At 63.1% G+C, this 18,916-nt stretch overlaps 1 protein-coding gene across 2 annotated transcripts; it reads right to left on the bottom strand.

The window, feature by feature from the left end:
- Positions 1–2,212: 2,212 nt before the first annotated feature.
- On the bottom strand, positions 2,213–17,913 carry KCNQ4 (potassium voltage-gated channel subfamily Q member 4). Of its 2 annotated transcripts, XM_088067419.1 has the most exons (15): positions 17,651–17,904; positions 9,525–9,615; positions 8,819–8,945; positions 8,571–8,746; positions 8,376–8,501; positions 8,155–8,292; positions 7,942–8,037; positions 7,650–7,738; positions 6,463–6,618; positions 5,454–5,498; positions 3,759–3,979; positions 3,559–3,661; positions 3,340–3,471; positions 3,084–3,222; positions 2,213–2,987 (listed from the first exon to the last, which is right to left on the bottom strand). In XM_088067419.1, the coding sequence occupies exons 1-15, from the start codon at positions 17,902–17,904 to the stop codon at positions 2,769–2,771; spliced, it is 2,112 nt and encodes a 703-aa protein (XP_087923545.1). In that variant the 3' UTR covers positions 2,213–2,768. The 2 variants fall into 2 exon arrangements, with proteins under 2 accessions (XP_087923545.1, XP_087923546.1); XM_088067420.1 differs by lacking the exon at positions 5,454–5,498 and having other exon boundaries at positions 8,155–8,265; positions 17,651–17,913.
- Between the last annotated feature and the right edge of the window lie 1,003 nt (positions 17,914–18,916).

The following is an 18,916-nucleotide window of genomic DNA, read 5'->3' as shown; positions in this document are numbered from 1 at the left end:
GTCCTGCCGGGGCACCTTGGGCCCATGTGACGGCGGGAGTCAGAGCCGCGGGCTGGCACACACCCTGCCCTGCCTGTGCCACCATCCCGGTCGTGCTGGGGGAGGGACAAGGTGCCAGCACCCTGTCCCCACTGCTCAGAACCGTGGGAAGATCCCACATCCAGCTGGCTTGGCCCTGGATGCCCCATGGACACCCTCGGGCTCTGCCGAGCTGCCACCCCCGCGGGGTGCAGAGTGAAGACCCCACTGTTGAAGGGATGAATCCCTCCAAACCCACCCGGAAAAGCCGCACACCCTGCTGGGAACACCGGCAGAGGCCGGGACAGTGGCCCTATGGCTTTGGGGGTGCTGCAGCGTCCCGGATCCCCCCCAAAGCCAACCCCCCAGGTATTGCACCCCACACATCGGGCACTCCGTGGAACCGGGGGGCTGGAGACCCCCCCAAATCCCCGGGCCGGGGCAGCTCTGGGGGCAGCGGGGCGATGTGAGAGGGGAAGGGAGGTGCTGCGCCCGCAGAGCTCGGCTCAGAGACGACCCTGGAGCGAGTTTCTCGGTAGGAAGCAGCCAGGAAAGGCAGGGAGTGACCCGCGGCTTCCTCCCCAGCCAGCGGCACGGGAAGGGGCCACCTCAGCCTCCAATGGCTGCAGGACGTGTTGTCCCGGGAGGTGCCAGATCACAGCCATGGGGTGAAGCTTTGCTGTCCCTACAGGGGTCTGGGGGCTCCTGGGGAGGGGGACTCCACCCTCACCTCCCTGGGATGGCCTTGGGGACATCGCAGGGTCGGGCCAGGAGCATCCCCCTGCCATTTGTGGGGGACACACCAAACAGGCGTGTGGGGCACAGCGACCCCTCCCTGTAATTTGTAAAAAAAACCAAATAACAGTGCCCGGGTCCTTCTGCAGTGATGTCAACCCTGCCCCCCCCACCCCTTTCCCCCCCACAGGATGGAGCTGAGGAGGGCGAAAGAGCTGGAGCTGGGATCTAAATCCCATCTCGGTGGGTTTCTGCTGCTTAAGGGTTCAGGGAGGTGTCTGGACATTGGTGTCGCCCGGCCGGACACTCGTGTGGCTTGGCCGGGCGCTGCTGTCCCCTGGCCGCTCTCGGCGGCAGGGCTGGAGTGCCACCTCTCGGGAGCGCCGGGACAGAGACGGCAGCAGACGGGCAGCCTCTACTCCAAATTTTAATGAAACAAATAAGTTAATAAGTTAATCAAGTGAGGTAACTACCGCTGGCTCTGGGAGGGGGGCCGCGGGGAGAAGCCAGCCCCGGGAGGAGGGGTCCTAAGGGTTAATTCCTGCGTGCGGCTGCGGGCAAAGCTGTCACATGCACCTCGCCCCACGCCACCCAGCCAGCGCTGTGTCCTGTGTCCCCCTGCCTGGGCACTCCCGGAACGAAGGGAGCGCGCAGGGTGGGGGGCTCCCAGCAGCTCTGGCACGGCCCGCGCTGGCCACATGCACTAAGGGGGCGAGAAAACGAGCAGGGTCGGGGGTCCCCACTGCCCGGAGCAGAGGCACGGGAAAAGGGGATGCGAATCCCTCGGTGCCAAGCCCAGAGAGGAGTGGCGCTGGCAATGAGGGGAGCGGTGGGAGCAGCCCAGGACAGAGCCCGGCACCGTGGAGTCACCAGCGAGCACCACCTGGAGCCTCGGCTGCAGCCCCAGCCTGGCACTTTGGGACCAGCCCGGTGTTGCTGGACTGGGAACCAGCACCGGCTCTGGGGGCAGGGCAGCACAGGGGATTGGGGCAGCGTGGGAGCTGTCGTGGCTCTGCTGCAGGTGACATGCAGGGACACTGCCCTGTCCCGTCCAGGCCCAGCCCGTGCTTCCCGGACCACAGAGAGGACAGGGACACGGGCAGGGACAAACTGAGCACCGCAGGACCCAGCTGGGAGGGAATCCTCAAAGCAGGAGCAGGGGCTGGGACAGAGCGGGAGGGATGCTCCTTGAGGACAGCGCCTTGTGCCTGTAACCCTGCCTTCCGCACAGCCTCTGCTCCAGGACCACCCTCAGATGGAGATTTTCCCCCAGCCCTGAGTCCTCAGGACCTCCAGAGCCCTCCTGGGCAGCACAGTCCAGGCCTGGGAGCTGGCAGGGTGTTGCTTATTGCCTATGTCCCCTCGGGTTGCTCGTCCCAGGGGTGTTGCATATTAAGACATTATTGCATAAATATGTATATATATATATCTTCTATATATATATTGCCCTGGGAGCATGCATGGGCAGACAGAAGGCTCTGCTGTGCTTCTGGAGAGGTGCAGCCTGGTGAGGGGGGACGGTCCCCTGCTCCCCGCACTGGGGACCCCGAGTGACGCAGGTGAGACCACCCTGGGTCGAGCCCACACACCCCTGCACTGGCAGCAAGAGGGAGGTAGGACCTTGCATAGCTGGTGGTGGCCCCGGCTCAGCTCTGGGGGACCAGGCAGGACCTGTCCTGAGGGCTGGGGTTCAAACCAAACCCCAGGGGATGGGACCAGCCCGGAGCATCCCCACCGCAGCTGGGGAGCACCCAGGACCCCGGAGCTGGGGGAGTGTTATCCTGCAGGAAGCCGGGAACATCCCAGGAGCACCCCAGGAACATCCCAGGAGCACCCCAGGAACATCTCAGGAGCGTGGGCCGTGCCACAGTGCCACAGGCACCCCGCTGCAGCCGTGTCCCCGCAAAGGAAGACTTGGTTCAAGTAACACAGCGAGGGACAGCGAGGGACAGCGAGGGGACAAGGCCACGCCGCTCCCAGTGCCCCATCCCAGGGTCCATCCCGCTGCCTTCTGCTCAGTCCATGTTGGCGCTGGCCGACCTGGAGATGCTGAGGGTCTGAGCAGACACAGAGATGTCCTCGTGGTCCACGGGGCTGTGGTAGTCGGAGGTGATGTCGGGCTCTCCGGGCGGGACCCGCACTGCGGCCAGGCTGAAGGAGTTGGTGGAGCCCTTGCGGAGGCACTGCGAGTAGAGGCCAAGCAGCAGGTCCAGCTTGTGCTCGATGGATTGCACCTGTAAGGGGCGCAGGGTGGCTCTGAGCCGGGCCCACCCCTGCGGCAGCTCCCCCTCCAAAGGGACGGTGACACCCCCGGGGTGTCCCCTCCTGACCTGCCGCTCCACTTTGACCACGCGCCCCATCATGCTGAGCTCGTCCACCAGCTCCCCCTCCAGCGCTGGCTTCTCCCCCTTCTCCCGAACCTTCTTATCCGCAGGGAGCGCCCGATCCCTGCCCACGATCTGGTCCACGCTGGCAGGGAGGGAAGGGGCAGAGCCCATCCATCACTCCCAAGGGCTTGGAAACCCACCAGGGACGGAGCTCTGGGAATGTGGGAGAACCCCCAGTGTCACCTGCAGGGCACCTCACCGCGTCTGCAGGCTCTTGATCCTGCCCAGCATGTCCAGGTGTCCGGCCGAGTACTGCTCAATGACATCCTTGACATCGTAGGGACGCAAGGTCTCCTTGAACTTCCTCTTGGCCACCAGGAACTTGAGGATCCTGCAGGGACAGCCGGGCTGGAGGCAGGAATGGGGTGCCCGAGGGGGCTCTGTGCACGCTGGGGGACACGGGAGGGGACAGTCTCACCTGACGGCCCGGATGAGGGTCTTCACTGCCGGCATGATGTCCTCGAAGGTCAGGTCACAGGGGGAGCTCCTCTCCTCGCCACTGTCCTCCGGCGGGCAGTCAGCTGTGGGTGCCAAGAGCAGGTGGATGGCAGATCCCGAGGGGGATCCCCAACCCTGCAGCCCCCCGGTGTCCCCCAGCCTCCCCGCCCAGGGGCTCACCCTCAGCCGGGGTCCGCGGCTTCAGCCTCAGGGATGCTCGGAACCGGGTGCGGTCGTTGAAGCTCCAGCTTTTCTGCACCTTGGTGGGGCTGGAGGCCTCGGTGACATCCTCGGTGCTGGGGGAGCGGTGCAGGGGCGGCCCCAGGTGCTGCTGCCGGCCGCGGCTGCCCTGGCGCTGGGAGCTGCTCAGCCGGATCCGCTCCTTGATGCCCATCTTGTTGCTGCGTGGGGACAGCGGGAGGGACGGGTCAGGGGCATGGGGACAGGGACGGGGACGGGGGGTGGTCCCTGGGGTGAAGTGAGGGTGGCCGTGCTGAGCTCACAGAGAGCCCCCGGCAGGTGATGGGCACGAGCCAGGCCAGGAGCAGGTGGTTCCTGCAGGGGCAGCTCTGGGCTTGCTTCTTTAAACCCTTTTTTTTGGTTCCAAGAGCAGAGAAAGGCGGTGACAGACAGGGTGAGAGGGGATAGACAAGCGTGGCAGCAGGGGACACGCGGCAGAGCCACCTCTGAGCTGAGCAGAGCTCTGCTCCTGCTCCATCCCTGTTGGCAGTGTCCAGACCTGGCCTCCTCCTCCTCCTCCTCCTCCTCCTCCTCCTCCTCCTGGCTGCACCCCCCAATCCTGGCTCTGCTCCTGCCCTAATGCAAGTTCTGCTCCCAAACCCAGCTGCAGTTTTGGGTCTGGGGGAACACCAGGCATTTTTTATGCAGGACCTACACAAACCCCCCAGATTTTGCATGATGAGACCCCAAACACAGCTCAAGGGGACACAGAGAAGGACCCTAAAGCTGGGGAGGGCACAGAGTGAATCCCACACCCGCTGCAGGACAGGCTCCATCAAACCCAGGTGTTTGGGGACATTCCTGGATTTCCTCAGCTGGGGCAACGCAGGGATATAGGCAAGGTCCAGACAGGGCACAGGCAAGGTCCAGGCAGGGCACAGGCAGGGCACAGGCAAGGCACAGGGCTCCCCGTGCTGGCAGGGGGCTGCCACACCCCGCACACATCCAGCGGCTGTGCCAGAGGGTGGCTAGGGCAGATTTCCCAGGAATCAGGCAGGAGCACACAGGCGGGATGGGATTTACGGGATTTATCCAAGTGCTAGCCATTGCTGCCAGCAGCCCGTGCTCATGCATATTGCAATGGGGAAACTGAGGCAGTAAAGGGACAGTGGGGACAGCCAGCTCAGCCCAGGCTATGCACAGCCTCCCTGCCCCGCCGAGGGACCCCCAGTTCAGCCTCCAGCCGCGGTGCCTCAGTCCCCAGCCCTCTCCATGCTGCAGGCACCAGGCAGGGAGTGCATCCATGCATCCCGAGGTTCCCGGTCCCGCTCTCCGGCGGGACGGGCAGGACACGGTACCTCCGTCTCCACGTGCCCCACGTCTGCAAGAGCCTCCTCTTACCACTAAAGATGGGGCTGGAGGGGCAGGGCAGAGACACAGGAGAAAAGAGAATCAGCCAGGGCCGGCAGGGAGCGGAGCGCGTTCCCGTCCCCCGCGGTGCCACCGCCCGGCGCGACAGCCTCGCCGCTGCTTGGAGGGCAGGATGTTTGTGTAGGTCCTGCATAAACACCTGTGCGGTTTCTCTGCTCTGTCACAAGGATCTGGGGACAGTCCCCGAGAGGAGGGACCGTGGTGGCCCCGCAAACCCCGCCGGGCGCTGGTGGGGGGCTCCCCGCGGCCGGGGGCGAGCGTTACCTGAGGCGTAAACACTTGTGGGGCTGCGCGTCCTCCTCATTCCAGCTTGGGGATGGGGGGCACGGCGGGTTTGGGGGGAGGGTGGAGAGATGGAGAGGAGGAGGAGGAGGGTGAGCGGGAGAGGGGAGGAGAGAGAGAAGATGAGATGTTATGAGAGGTTATGCTTGCGGGGGAGATGGGTGGGCTCAGGCCCCCAAGGAGGGGTTCGGTCCTTCCCCTGCCAGTTCCTGGTTGGTCACCGGGCCCAGGGAGGAGGCCCCTGAGCCCCGAACTCACCTGGGGGAGCAGGTCCAGCTAAGCCCCACACCTGCAGCCTCAACCCTGCTGATGCGGCATCACAGGGGAAACTGAGGCACGAGGCCTCTCCTCACCTAACTCTGGCCCTGGCTCGGTGTCCTGGAGGGTGGCCAGCGTTGGTGGCACGCTGGAATCTCCTTTTGAGGCAGAGGGGACAAGGGACATGGTGCAGAGCAGCTGGCACCAGCAGCAGGGCAGCCACAACCGCTCTCTTCTCTCCTCGTTGGCACCGGGAGCCCTTCCCAGCCCCAGGCTCTGGGATTTGCTCCTTCCCGGGCCCCCCATGGCTCCATCCCGCTGGGATGGCTCCACTGCCCTTGCCAAGGGATTTCCTGCCATGCTCGCTTACCCTGCACCGCATCCCGGGTCACGGTCACGTTAAAAAGGGCAGCGAGGTGATTTGAGGAAGGCACAACAGCCCAGAGTGTCCCTCCAGATAAAATCTGCCCCTTCTGGAGCTGGAACAGAGCTGGGAGCAGCAGGAGCAGCAGGAGCAGCAGGAGCAGCAGGAGCAGCAGGAGCAGCAGGAGCAGCAGGAGCAGCAGGAGGAGCGGGAGCAGGAGGGATGCTCAGCACGAGTGGGGAACAGGGCTGCTTTTGGCTGGTGGCACCTCAGGGTCTGGTCTGGTGGTGACAGTGACACCGGAGGAGGGTACAGAGGAGCAGAGACAGAGCAGAGAGGAGGGAGAACACGGGGGCTGCCCCCTCCTACCTTTCCCCTGAACACATGGCCAGGCTGAAGCTTTTCTGGGCAGGGGTGAAGGAGTGATAGGGCAGTGGGGCTCTGTCAGGCCGTTTTTTCACCTCTGAATTCCTAAATCCTCCGTTGCAAACCCGGTACAAATGCTCAAACATAAGGACCAGCTCTCTGAGGTCGGGGTGAAATAAAAAAGGTGAGAAATTAAAATTTCCAAAGCAAACGAAACCAACAAAGGGAGGCTGAGCAGCACCGGGTCCTTCTGAGCGCCAACCAAAGCAAAACAAAACAAAACAAAACAAAACAAAACAAAACAAAACAAAACAACATTTTTGTTCAAAAGACAGTTTCTTATTTTGGGGTGATGGGGCTGGGAAAGGGTCCTGGGGCAGGATTCCACAGGTGGAAGGGTTGGATGTGCTGAGAGGGATGGCTCAGGCAAGGACAAACCTGGGATGGGGACTTGGGGACCTGTCACCATCAGATCCTGGGCGCTGCTGGAGCAGCCAGAAGGGGAAAGGTCAGACCCAGCAGGGATCGAATCTAGCTCTGTGTGAATTCCACCACAGGGAAAACGGCCCTTGGTGATTCCCAGGATCCGGGGTGATGCTCAGGAAGTGGGGACTCGGGGCTGTAGCTGTTATAAGCCCTGCCTTTGGAAAAATTAAAAGTGGGACAGAAGGATGAATTTGTCACACGGCCAGAGCAGGGCAGGAGGGCAGGGATGCTCACAGGGATGTGCAAACCCTCGGGATCTGGAAGAGAGGTCTGGAAAACCTTTGGGGAGCCTTTGACCCACCCACAGTGGCAAAATCCCAGGGATCATGGGGAGGACAAGCTGCAGGAAGGGGACATGGGGCTCCCACTGGATCCCCCCGTGTCCAGCTGGGTCCACACCTGGAACCAGCTCCTGTCCCGCTGTAGCTCCACCAGCACAGCCCTGGGGTCCCTGAGGCACCATCCTGCTCCCTGCGGTGCTGGAGAAACGCTATGGATGGGGTGAGAGGGGATGGGATGGGATGGGTGCTGTCACTGTGAGGATGATGAGGATGAAGGAGGGTCCTTCAGCAGGCTCCCATCCTGGGAAGATGTCGGTGCTGCTCGAACCCTGGGGGGCTCCACAAGATCCCTCCTGGTTTTCTAGGCTGTTCATCCTCTCGGGGACCCCCGGGAGCCCCCCAGCCCTCACCCCTCCCGCCTACCTGAAGGCGGGCAGGAGGCTGTCGTAGTAACACCACGTGGCCGTCAAGTACACGCGGCTGACATCCGTGGAGTACAGGCGCCAGGCAGCCTGCACGGGAGCGAGATTCCCGGGAATCGGGATTAATCGGGATGAGAGAACCCTCCCGGAACCCTCCCCTCCATCCCGGCCCCCACGGGCGGCAGCGACCAACCCGAAGGATCTCGGTGTTGGATGTTTGGTGCTTTGCAGACCAGGGGACAGCAGAGCATTCCCGGGAAGGGGCGGGCCGGGACTCGCCAGCCCTGCCTCACCTGGATCAGGTTGGCCGCCGGAGTCCGCCTCTTCTCAAAGTGCTTCTGCCGATGCTGCTCCTGCACTTTGAGGGCGAAGCCGGAGCCCAGGATCCCCTGGGGACAGGAGGGACAGGGCCGTGGGTGCCGGCACAGACCAGGCCGGGCACAGAGGCGGCTCTGCTCCTTTCCGCCCGTTTTTTGCAGCCGGGACTCTCTCCCGGCCCTACTCACCGCGGGCAGGGCGAAGAAGGAGATGCCGAGCAGGGCGAATCCGGCTGCCAGCATCCGGCCCAGCCACGTCTGCGGTGCCTTGTCCCCGTAGCCGATGGTGGTCAGGGTCACCTGCCCGGGGACACAGCAGCGGGGGGCCTGGAGGGCGCTCCCCCACCACGGCCCCGTCCCACCCTCCTGCTCCCCTCCCGGGGCCGGGGGAGCGCGGGGGCCGAGCTTACCGTGCCCCACCAGAGGGAATCGGCGTAGGTGGCGAACTGCACATTGGCGTCCTTCTCGGCCAGGTAAACGAGGAAGGAGGCGAAGATGAGCACCAGGAAGCCGATGTACCAGGCGGTGATGAGCTCCTGCGGGGCGCCGCGGGTCAGACGCGCTCGGGGACGTGTCGGGGGATGTACCCGGATGCTTTTTCTCACCTTGCTGTGGGCGTAGACCACGGAGCCCAGGAGCTTCCAGGTGCCGCCGCGGCGGTCCATGCGCACCATGCGCAGGATCTGCAGGAAGCGCATGCTGCGCAGCGCCGACGTGGCGAAGATATTGCCCTGCGTGCCCGCGGCGATGACGGCCACCGAAGCGATGAAGACGATGAAATCTGAGGGGACAGCGAAGCTCAAGGGGTGCGTGGGTGATGCCAAATTCCTCCGTCCTGCATCCCACCCCGTACCTATCACGCAGAAGGGTTTCCTGGCGAAGCGAAAGCGGCCGCGCCAGCCGCGGTAGCGGCAGCAGCAGCCCGCGGCCCACACGCGGATGATGTACTCCATACCGAACACCACGATCATCACGAATTCCTGCCGGGGGGAAAGGGGAGTGAGAAGGGCAAGGAGAGTGAAGGAACTCAGTTTTGAGAGGGGCAAAATGAATCGGGCTGAGCGTGGTGCGTGGTGTCCCCCCCCAGGCCACCGGAGCCACTCGGAGCGGTGGGACGGGAGCCGCAGCCGTCGGGGCTGTCTGAGAATCGCTGCTCTCCTCCTCGCTCCTCGCTGGGTCCTTTTCCTCCGCTGTCAGCATTGTCCTCCTACCTCTCGCACAAACAAGACCCCGTTCTGCTTACTCGCAGGAAAGTCACAAGGACCTTCCCAATTTAGTCTCCATCACCCGGGAGAAGTCCCTGCGTCAGCTCTTTCTGACAGTTTGGGGGAAAGTTGCCTTTTTTAGCCCCTCGTGCCCTGCCTTTTCCAGCGGTTGATGCACGGAGGGACAATGGTGGGATGGGCCACCCCGAGCCGTGGTGACACCCACGGCCAGGCCACCCCCGACGGCTGGCAATGAGGTCACAGGGGTCCTGTCCATGACCTTGCCCGACTCTTTCAGGATATAAAGTGGGGAGAGGAAATCTTGAGCGCCAGCTCTGCTCCTGCATCACTCACCAGGATGAAGAGGCACTCGTTGGCCAATTTCTGGTGCTCCTGGATGGTGGAGAAGACCGACAGCACCAGGCAGCTGAAGACGAGGAGGAATCTGCAAGGACAAAGTGTCGGTGGGGGCACAGGGACAGCCAGGGGACCCCAGCTCACAGTGCTATTCCCCACTCACAGCCTGAACCCCGCAGCCAAGACCTCCACAGGTTGTGGCAGAGCCACTGGGGACGCATTTTGCCCCTAGATGGTGGCATGGAGCCTTTGGGGAGCTCAGGAGCCGCTGTGGGGCTCGATGCCAGCTCTGCTGCAGCCCTGCAGCTTCGTAATTAAAGGCAGGGGGGGAGGCGGGGGCGTCCCGCACCGTGGAGGGTTCTGGTGCTGCAGGAAGGAGACCAGAGTGCCTCTGCCCTGTCCCCAGCATCACTGCCACTGTGGGACCTGCCAGCAGCACCTGGGAAATGTCAACCCAGGGGAAAAACCCCCAGGAGCAGCTCTGAGGCAGCTCCTCCCTGAGCACCGGGCTCAGGCATGAGGGGCTTTGGCCCACTTAAAATAAGGAGGGAAATAAAGAAAATTAAAAAAAAAAAAAAAGAAACAAAGGTAAAAAGAAAAAAAGAAAGTCGACTCTGAAGCTGAAGCAAATGAAACCTCCAAAAATACATTTTTTTCCCCTGATCCAGCGATTCTAAAAACGGAAAGCGGAGGGTTTGTGCCACGGGCCCACGTGACAGCAAGCCCAGGGCCACTCACTGCTCCGTCACCACAGCCCCACGGTGGCATCAGGGGGTCCTGGCACACCATGCTGGGTGGCACCAGCACGGCCTGGCTGAGCCCTGGTGGCCCTGGCACCTTGTCCTCGAGCACCCAGCTGAGTCCCAGCTCACGGTGACAGTGCCCAGGGGCCATCAGGGTTGCTGCAGGGGGTGTAGGGGGCTCAGCACCCGCTCAGGAACACATTCCCATCTCTTTATGTTGTTGATGGGGAATTTTTGGGCAGAACCAGCTGCCTGGGCTATCGGAGGGGGGTGAAGCCTGTTCCAGCTGTCCCAGCACCAGTGGGGAGGCACCAGGGGACACAGCAGAGAGGGGCTGATGCTGTGTCCCTCGGTGGGACCATCCAGGACCCCTCCCCACTGACCCCACAGCCCTGTGTAGGGCCAGGGGCTCTCAAACCCAGCCCTGGCATGGGAGGGATGAGGATGGCACAGCCTAAAGAGGACAGCTGGGTCCCCTTTCCCCAAAATGCTGCTGGAGCTGGGTGGGACCGACGGCAAAACATCCCTTGGGAATGGGAGAAGGGTTGGATGTGGAGCAGGGAAGAGGAGAGGATGGGACCAGGGGTGTCACAGCCGTGTCACCACCCTGCCCTCGCCGCAGGGGATGCCGCTGCTCTGCCAGGCACTCCCCACACACAAGGCAGAAGGTTGGAGCTGGATCCTTCTCCCTCTGAATTATTAATTGGGTTTTTTTTTCCTCCAGCACAGCAGTTCTGGAATTAACCCCCACTGGGGATAGCAGCACCCCTGTGGCACGGGCAGGGAGCGCCGGGCCTTGGGCTGAGGAGCAAAACACGGCCCAGGGCAGAGCTCTGAGCTTTGTGCATCATCAGCAATAAAAGATTATCCAAGCAGGATTTAGCAGGCAATTACACGGGCAGCGGAGCACAAAGCAGAAGAGAAGGCAGAAATCTCCCAGCCTGCAAAGATTTGTGCCCCTTGCCTCATCCAGCCGGCAGGGAGAGGGTCCCCGGTGCCCGGGCACACGTGGGGACCTGCTGTGGGTGGCCCTGGAGCACCACAGGTCACCCACTGTGATGGAAACCTGCACCCGCTGCGAGGTGCGGAAACCTCCCAGCCGGCATCCCCCAGGATTTGGGGAAGGATACAGGCATGAGGGGTCTCACGGGGCTGGCTGGGAAAGGAACTTTCTGGGAACACATCACCTGCTAGGAATTAACTTGTAAAGCCTGGGCAAACGCCCCGTCTCGGCTGCTGGCAGCGCTTAAGCGGCTTAGGGAAGGGTCAGATGCCTGAAGGCAGTGAGGGGAGCCAGGAATCAGCACCCCCCCCATCCCTCCCGGGCAGGAATTCTGCTCTCAGCCGCTCTACCAAGCACCCAGAGGGGTTTTCCACCCTCAAACACTCTTGGGGATGGGCAGTGCCGGGCTCCCATCCCAATTCGCTGCTCTTCCCACCTGCCAAAAGGAGCTGAAAAACCGAGGAATGCTGGCAGGGAAATGGGGAGGGGGCAGAGAGAATGGGACAGGAGCTTCAGGCCTTCCTCAGTGCCCTGCTCCAGGATCTCTGGGGATGGAGGGAACAGGAGTTGAGCTGGTGTTTCATCTCTCCCGAATAAAATTCCCATCTCCAGCCCTCTCCCCGCGGGGTGCTCCCCCCTTTTCCAGCACATAGCACTGCAGGGACACGGGGAGAGGACCCGGCAGGAGCAGCAGTAATGAAATCTCCCCAAAACAATAATGAAAACCCTGCGGGGAAGGCGAAATCTCCTCAATTAATCTTCATTAGGGTGGGCTTTGCCATCTGCTGCCGCCCGAGCCGGCTGAGGAACAGGTGAGCCGGGAAAGCTGCTGAGCTCAGGGGGAGCAGAGCCAAGTCGGCCTCCCTGGATGGGCAGGCAGGCACCAGTTGGCTCCCAGTGCCCCCCAAACACCCCTGGGAAAAGAGGCTGTACCCCAAAACAGCCTGGGATGAGCCAAGGGACCGGGATCCTCAGAGCTCATGGGGCAGGATGGGGATGGAGCAGCCCAGCGCTCCCAGGATTTGTCACCCAGCTCCTGGGACTGGCACGGGGGTGACACCAGCACGGGCAGGGCTGTCCTGGTCCTGCTTTGCCCAAACCCCTGGGACTGGCACGAGGGTGACACCAGCACAGGCAGGGCTGTCCTGGTCCTGCTTTGCCCAAACCCCTGGGATTGGCACAGGGGTGACACTGGCACGGGCAGGGCTGTCCCCATCCCACTTTGCCCAAACCCCCGGGCCAGGGCGTCACAGCGCAGTGATAACTCACAGAAGGAAAACACCACACGCCGCAGGATGAACAGCTCAGCCAAGGGATGAGCGAGCAAACAGGCCCTGGGAAGGCACAGATCCCTTCCCTGGTGGCATCACAAGGCCTAGGCCATACCTTCCAGCTGTGCCACCGCTGGAAATTTGGGATTTGGACCAGAACTGCCTGAGCGCAGCTCCAGCGAGAATGGGGATGGTGTTTCACCCTCCAGGCTCCCCGTGCCGCGAAGTTCAGCTCCGTCTGCAGCTGTATAAACAGCGTGTCCCATAAATCCCCATCCCTCGGCCCCGCAGCCCTTGAGGAGAGGTGGAGCAGGCGGACAGGAGATATAAATAACCGGGCTGTAGGGGCCCTGTTTGCGCCCGTAACCATGGCACAGAGCGTCCCACGCTGCCCAGAGGAGAAGCAGAAAAACTCTGAGTGTTTCCCCACGGGCAGAGAAAGCGCAGCCGGAGCCAGGAGCCGCGGCAGAGGCACGGCGAAGGCCGGCACACGCTCAGAGCCCGGCCCTGAGCCGGTTATCAGCACTGCAGGAAGGAGGGTGTTGCTCCCAAAAACAGGGATGAGGATGGATGGGATGTTCCCAGCAGCCTGAGGAAGGCTGAAAGCAGAGCTGGGATGCAGAGCCTCTCCCACTCCCCACGGCAGCACCCACAGGGTGACATCCAGTGACATCCAGTGACATCCCACAGAGCCCACAGCCCCAAAACCTTTTGCTTTGGGAGGCAAATCTTGCTGGTGGCATCAGCCAGCACCCCTGTGGCACCCAGCACTCCCCGGCCCCGCCGTGCCCACGGGGAGCACGGTCACAAGGCTCCTGAGGACAGTGCCAAGACGCTCACACGGAGTAGCCGGGATAGTTTTGCTCTTGGATCATCTGGCAAGGAACGGGCTGGAGGGGGAGAAGGAACTGGAGTCTTTTCCGAGGCACCTCAGCAGAGGAATCGGGGCTGTCACCCTCCTCCAGCACCTGGGGGGGTCTGCAGGGCATGGGGACATTTGGGCCACAGGGATGTGAGTGGCCCAGAGAAATTGTTCCAAAACTGGGACCCTCAAAGAGTGGAGGGAAGATTTGGGATCGCTGCCGGGGGAGGGACAAAGAACCAAAAACTCTGCAGCATCACCCCTGCACCCCACTGGGACACCCAAAGTGGCACCTCCTGTGCCGGCTTGGGGTGGTCTGGCGGGAGCAGGAAGAGGGAAGAAGGAAAAAAACCAGAAGGAAAAATCAATGCACCGTTTCATGTTGCGCCGAAGTCGCTTAATTTTATGCCCTGGTGACACCACATGGGGCTAGGGAAAGTGCTGTGCCTGCTTCTCCTGCCGCTGGCATTGCCCCTGAAGCAGCTCCCGTTTCAGCCCCAGGCAAGGTGGCCCTGGGGGCACAGCCCCTGCTCGAAGGGCACAGCCTCCGGTCCCTCTGGCCGTGGCCATGCCACCAGCCCAGCTGGGGGACACCCCGGTGACAGCGAGTTAAAACCTTCAACGAGCTAAATTCAAAGAGGTGGAAGAGCTGAGGGTTAAACTCGAGAGTTTAAGAGAGGTTTAAGGGTTAAATTCAAGAGGTTTTTCCAAGCAGGCGGTGGGGAGTCAGCACTGAGCAGGGATGGAGGGATTTTCCTGTAAACCATCCAAGGCTCCAGGTCTAGGAATTGCCCCGGGGTGCTGGCAAGGGCTGGGCACTGTCCATGGTGGCACGGCCAGTGTGGCAGGGAAGCGTTTTCCGGCCCCACAAGCAGTGCTGAAGGTCTGTGACAAGGTCGGGGAGTGGGGCTGGGGGGGTGACAGCCCCATCCTGCCCTCCACACCCCTCTGGAACAGAAGCCAGGCACAGGGATGCTCTGGGAGGGACGGGCTGCCACCAGCCGAGTCCCTGGCCGAAAAGGGACACATCCACTGCCACCATCCCAAGCCAGCCGGGATTTCCCACTGGAGGCCAATGCTGAGTAGGGAGAGCCTGTGCCTGGCATCCCTCACCCTGTGCCAGGGTTGCCCTGGGACTCTGCCAGGAGCTGCCACCTCTCTGTCCCCACAACGACACCAAATACCCAACAGGAACAAGGCTCCCCCTGCCTCCCCCACATGGGAAATAAACCCCAACAGCAGCGGGCAGGGAGCTCGGCCTGGCACGGGGGACGCTGCTCCAGGCGGGGGATTGCGGTTGTTCCTGGTGCTGCTGGCTGTGTTCCCTAATTTGCTCCAGGTTAAACTGCTCTGGATGGAAATGTTCCTACAGGACGGGGAAAAGTGCTGAGCTGAGCTGCTGGTGCACCCGGCAGCCGTTTCATAACCATCAGCACCAGTTCCCAGAGCCCGGGAGCCGCTGGGAATGTGGGGGGAGGCTGGAGGGTCACAATGGGCAGCGGGAATAGCCGGAATTGGACACCTGGGAAACTGCGTGGAGCAGCTCCAGGCTGCAGGAACCCCCTGGCAGGGCAGCCCCTGCCCACGGGACCCGCAGCCGTGCCCGTGCCAAGCCCGCAGCAGCTTTGCCGGAAGCAGGGAAGAGCCTTCCCGCCGGCTAACGAAGAGGAGATTGGAAAAAGGAAGCTCTTATTTTGCCTTCTGGCTCTAAAGCCTCTCCCTTAATGCTCTGGGCTCCCTCCCGGATTTGCTCCGTAAGCTCCAAGGCTGGGAATTCTCATTCCAAGCGGGCGAGGCACGGCTTGGTGAGGCCGGCCAGCGCCTCTCTTCATGGTCAGAGTGGGGCTGGAGGGGCTGGGGGAGACCTCAGAATGCTCCCATGTCCTCACCATCCCCTTCCCGGCGCAGGGGACAGTTTGGGGACATCCATCAGACCCCAAATGTGGCTCCAACCCCCCCGCCAGCCCCCCAGGCGAAGCTGCCAGCAGGCGGGGGGGCTGCAGGAATGATGCAGCCACCAAACCACTGAGCCCGGAGCAGGCGCTGGGATGAGATTTGGGATCAATTCGCAGACAGAAAGAGGCTGAAGTTGGTCAATAAACGCGATGGGCTCTGCCCCGCTCCGCGGCTCCGGGAGGGAATCGCGTCACTTCTCAGCGGGTATTTCCATTTTAGCAGTTTGCAGCCCTGTCTCGGGGCCAGCCTGCTCGGGGGAGGCAGCGCAGCCGGGGCTCAGGGCACCGGTCCTTGTCACCAGCACTGCCCCGACCTCGGCCCGGGGGCTCCATCCCCTCCCGTGCCCTGGAGGGGAAGGGGAGGGGGGTAACACCTTGCTCCTCTCTTGTTAAAACCCAGGGATTGCGGCACACAAATCATTCCCGACAACTTCAGAGCCGCTGCAACAGCTTCGCAACTCCCATCTGCTGCGAGAGAGAGAGAGAGAGAGCAACAAAAAACTTGGAAGAAGCCAGAAATGAGCAACATTACGGGAGAGGCTTTCACAGAACAGATGTCCGCACCTTGCACCCACTGCGGCGTCTTCCCACAGGATTCGGGGGGTCCCTGGCAGGACTCTGCCCTGCAGCTGCCTCAGCCCAAAAATTAAGCAAGCAAGTGAGCAAAACGCCTCCCAGCAAAGGCTGGAGACGTTTGGCTCCTGCTGCCGGCGGCTGCACATCTTGTGGAACAAAGCCCAGCACCCAGGAGCTGAGGGCCAGGCAAGGCTGGGGTGGCAGGGGGGCTTGGGGGGGCTCTGCAAATGGGGCCGCTTGTCCCATGTGGTTGTTTTGGGAGTAAAACAGGCTCAAACTGGGAGGAAGAACTGGTGGAGAATGCTCAGGGATGGGATCCCAGCTGGGAGATGAGCAAGGGCACATCTCTTCCACATCCCATGGGTGTCTACGCCATAAATCTCGATTGCCTCCCCTGGCAGGGGTTTGGCTGCCTTTCCCTGCAGGAGAAGCTCTTCCCAGGGTGGGATTTTCCACGCAGGATTCTGGCTGTGGGAGCCCACTGTGGAGGTGTCGTTACAAATGGGCCCCGGGCTCGTGTCCTGGCTCCCTGGGGAGCTCAGGTGCCCTTTCATCCAGTGACAAATTCCTGCTGCCAGCTCGATGTGCTAACTTAGGCAAAGACCCATTTTCCTGCCTCTTAACGAGCTCCGGCTCCCGCACCCCAGAAACGACGCAGCCCCGCGGCACCACTCCAGGCGAGAGGGAAGGAGGCAGAATTTTGGCTGATGCCCTCACAGAAGGTTTGTGCCCACACCTGGCACATGCGAGGCGAAGAGGGAGAACACGTCCTGCCCCACTGCTGCTGCTGCCGTGTCCCGGCAGTGTCCCCAGCAGTGCCACCGGGTCCTGGCTTGGGACAACGCGCCAGAACGGAGCCCTCGCTGTCCCTGCAGCTTCCAGGGGTGTTGGGGACTCCCCAGCTCCTTGTCACAGCCCCCCTCCTTAAGGCAACAACCCCGAGAGGGTGAAGCTGTTCTGAGCCGTGAGCGCGCCAAGAGCCGTGGGATGCTCAGATCCAGCGAGGGAAGCAGGAGCAGCACCTCAGAGCTTAGGAAAACACACGGAGCAGGGAAAGGAGCAGGTGTGTTCCCGGGAGCATCCCTCTGGCCCTGGAGGGCGATTTCCAGTGCCCAGGAATGGGCGCAGCTCTCGGGGTACAGCAGGGACAAGATGACCCCCGCTGTCCCCATCCTAGCCGGACACTGCTCTGGGGTGGCACTTCTGCCTTGTCCCAGCACTGCCACAGGTACAGACAGCAGAGGGTCCCCGGTCCCATCCAGACCTGTCATCCCTCGCCGGTCCCCTGCCTTCGAGGTCCTCCCACGCTCAGAGACCCCGGCCAGGGACAGGGACAGGGGCAGAGCAGGACGGTGACGCGGCGCCCTGCGGTGCCACCGGCAAGGGGCTCTGGGCCACCGCGGGGATTGGGTCCCATCCTCGGGGACGCGCTCAGCTCCTCGCACCGGACCCGCTGCCACGGACCCGCCGCGGGACTCGCTCCCCTCCCGTGGTGGATCCCGGCGCTGGGACCGGGTCCGGCGGCAGGAGCAGCACCGGAGAGTCCCCCCCGCCGGCCGAACGCAGCGGAGAAACTTCCCGGAGGAGCCCGGCGGGGCTCGCACTCCCAATACCCGCGGTGCTCCTTCGCCGGCAGCGCCCGCTCCCCGCCGCCCCCGGGACTCGCCGGGCAGCGCTGGGGGCTGCGGCTCCCCGCGGCCCCCCGGTACTCACATGAAGACGTGGTAGATGAAAGCCCAGCCGCGAGGCCGCTCCAGCACGTTGTAGAGGCAGTTCTGGAGGCGGCGGCGGCAGCAGCGCGGGGCCCCGGCGGGCCGGGGGGCGGCTCCGGGGCGCGGCCCCGCCAGCAGCCCCCGGCGGCGGGGCGGGGGCGGCGGCGGGGGGGTCCCGCTGCCGCGGGCCCCCCCGCCCCCCGTCCGCCCCGCCGTCAGCGCCGCCCGCCGCTCCCCGCCCGCCGCCCCGGCCATGGCCGCCCCGCTCAGGCCGCTGCCCGCCGCATGGCCCCGGCTGCCGCGGGACCCCCGAGCCAGCCCGGGGCCGCTCCCGGGGCCACCTGCCTTTAGCTGCCCTCCGCCGCCGCCGGGCCCTCCCACGCCGCCGCCCCGCCAGCCCGGCCCGCCCCGCCGTACCTGGCCCCCGCCCCCGGGGCTCCGCGGGACGGGGCGGGCGGGGAAAGCGCCGTGCGGGGCGGCGGCACCGGCGATGCTGGGTGGGCTGCTGCCAGCCCCGCTCTGGGTACGGGACCCTGCTGGGGACGGGGAGCGTCCTGGGGCGTCCCGCAAGTGAGGATCCCGCACCGCATCCCGATCCACAGCCCGCTCTGCGTCTCCACTGCGTCCCGCATCTCATCCCAAACTGCGGCCCTACATCGCGTCCCGAACCGAGTCACATCCCAAACTCTATCCCAGCTTCTTCCCATACCGTATCGCAAACTGGATCCCGCACCGCGTCCCAAATGGAATCGCATCCCAAACCACGTCACTGCCTCCTAAATTGCATCCCAAACTGGATCCCACACCACACCCCAAGCAGAGGGTGTGGAGCATCCCTGGAGGAGCATCCCACCCCCACCCATCCTCCACAGACTCAGCCTCGAGCCGGGCTCCAGGTGTTTCCCAACCAACACTCGCAGCCCTTGCTCTTCCACCTCTCAACCTCCCACCAACACGGGGGAACTGAGGCAGGGGACTGGGAATTCCCTTTCCAAGCTGGATCACAATTGGATCCACGTGCTCTCACACATTTGGAGAATCCGAATGTCCCCACTCCACTCCTCCAGGTTCTCCCAGAGCAGAGATGAAGTTCAGGGCTTTGGGCAGTGAATTATTTAGTGGCAGTCAGAGATCCTGGCATAGCGTGGGCCCTCGTGAGCACTGTGGGATTTGGGAGGTCTCGGGAATCTCACACAATAGGTAGACAATTTTATTTACTTGGAGGAAATGGTGCTGTTAAACCCACAATTCCCCTCCAAGAAACCCC

The sequence above is a fragment of the Pseudopodoces humilis genome, chromosome 27 (assembly GCF_049639895.1).
Source record: "Pseudopodoces humilis isolate 2021_Gansu_Grassland_sample_001 chromosome 27, ASM4963989v1, whole genome shotgun sequence".
NCBI classification, from domain to species: Eukaryota; Metazoa; Chordata; class Aves; order Passeriformes; family Paridae; genus Pseudopodoces; species Pseudopodoces humilis.
Note: the sequence above shows the minus strand (reverse complement) of the source record. Positions and strands in the feature narration are given on the sequence as shown.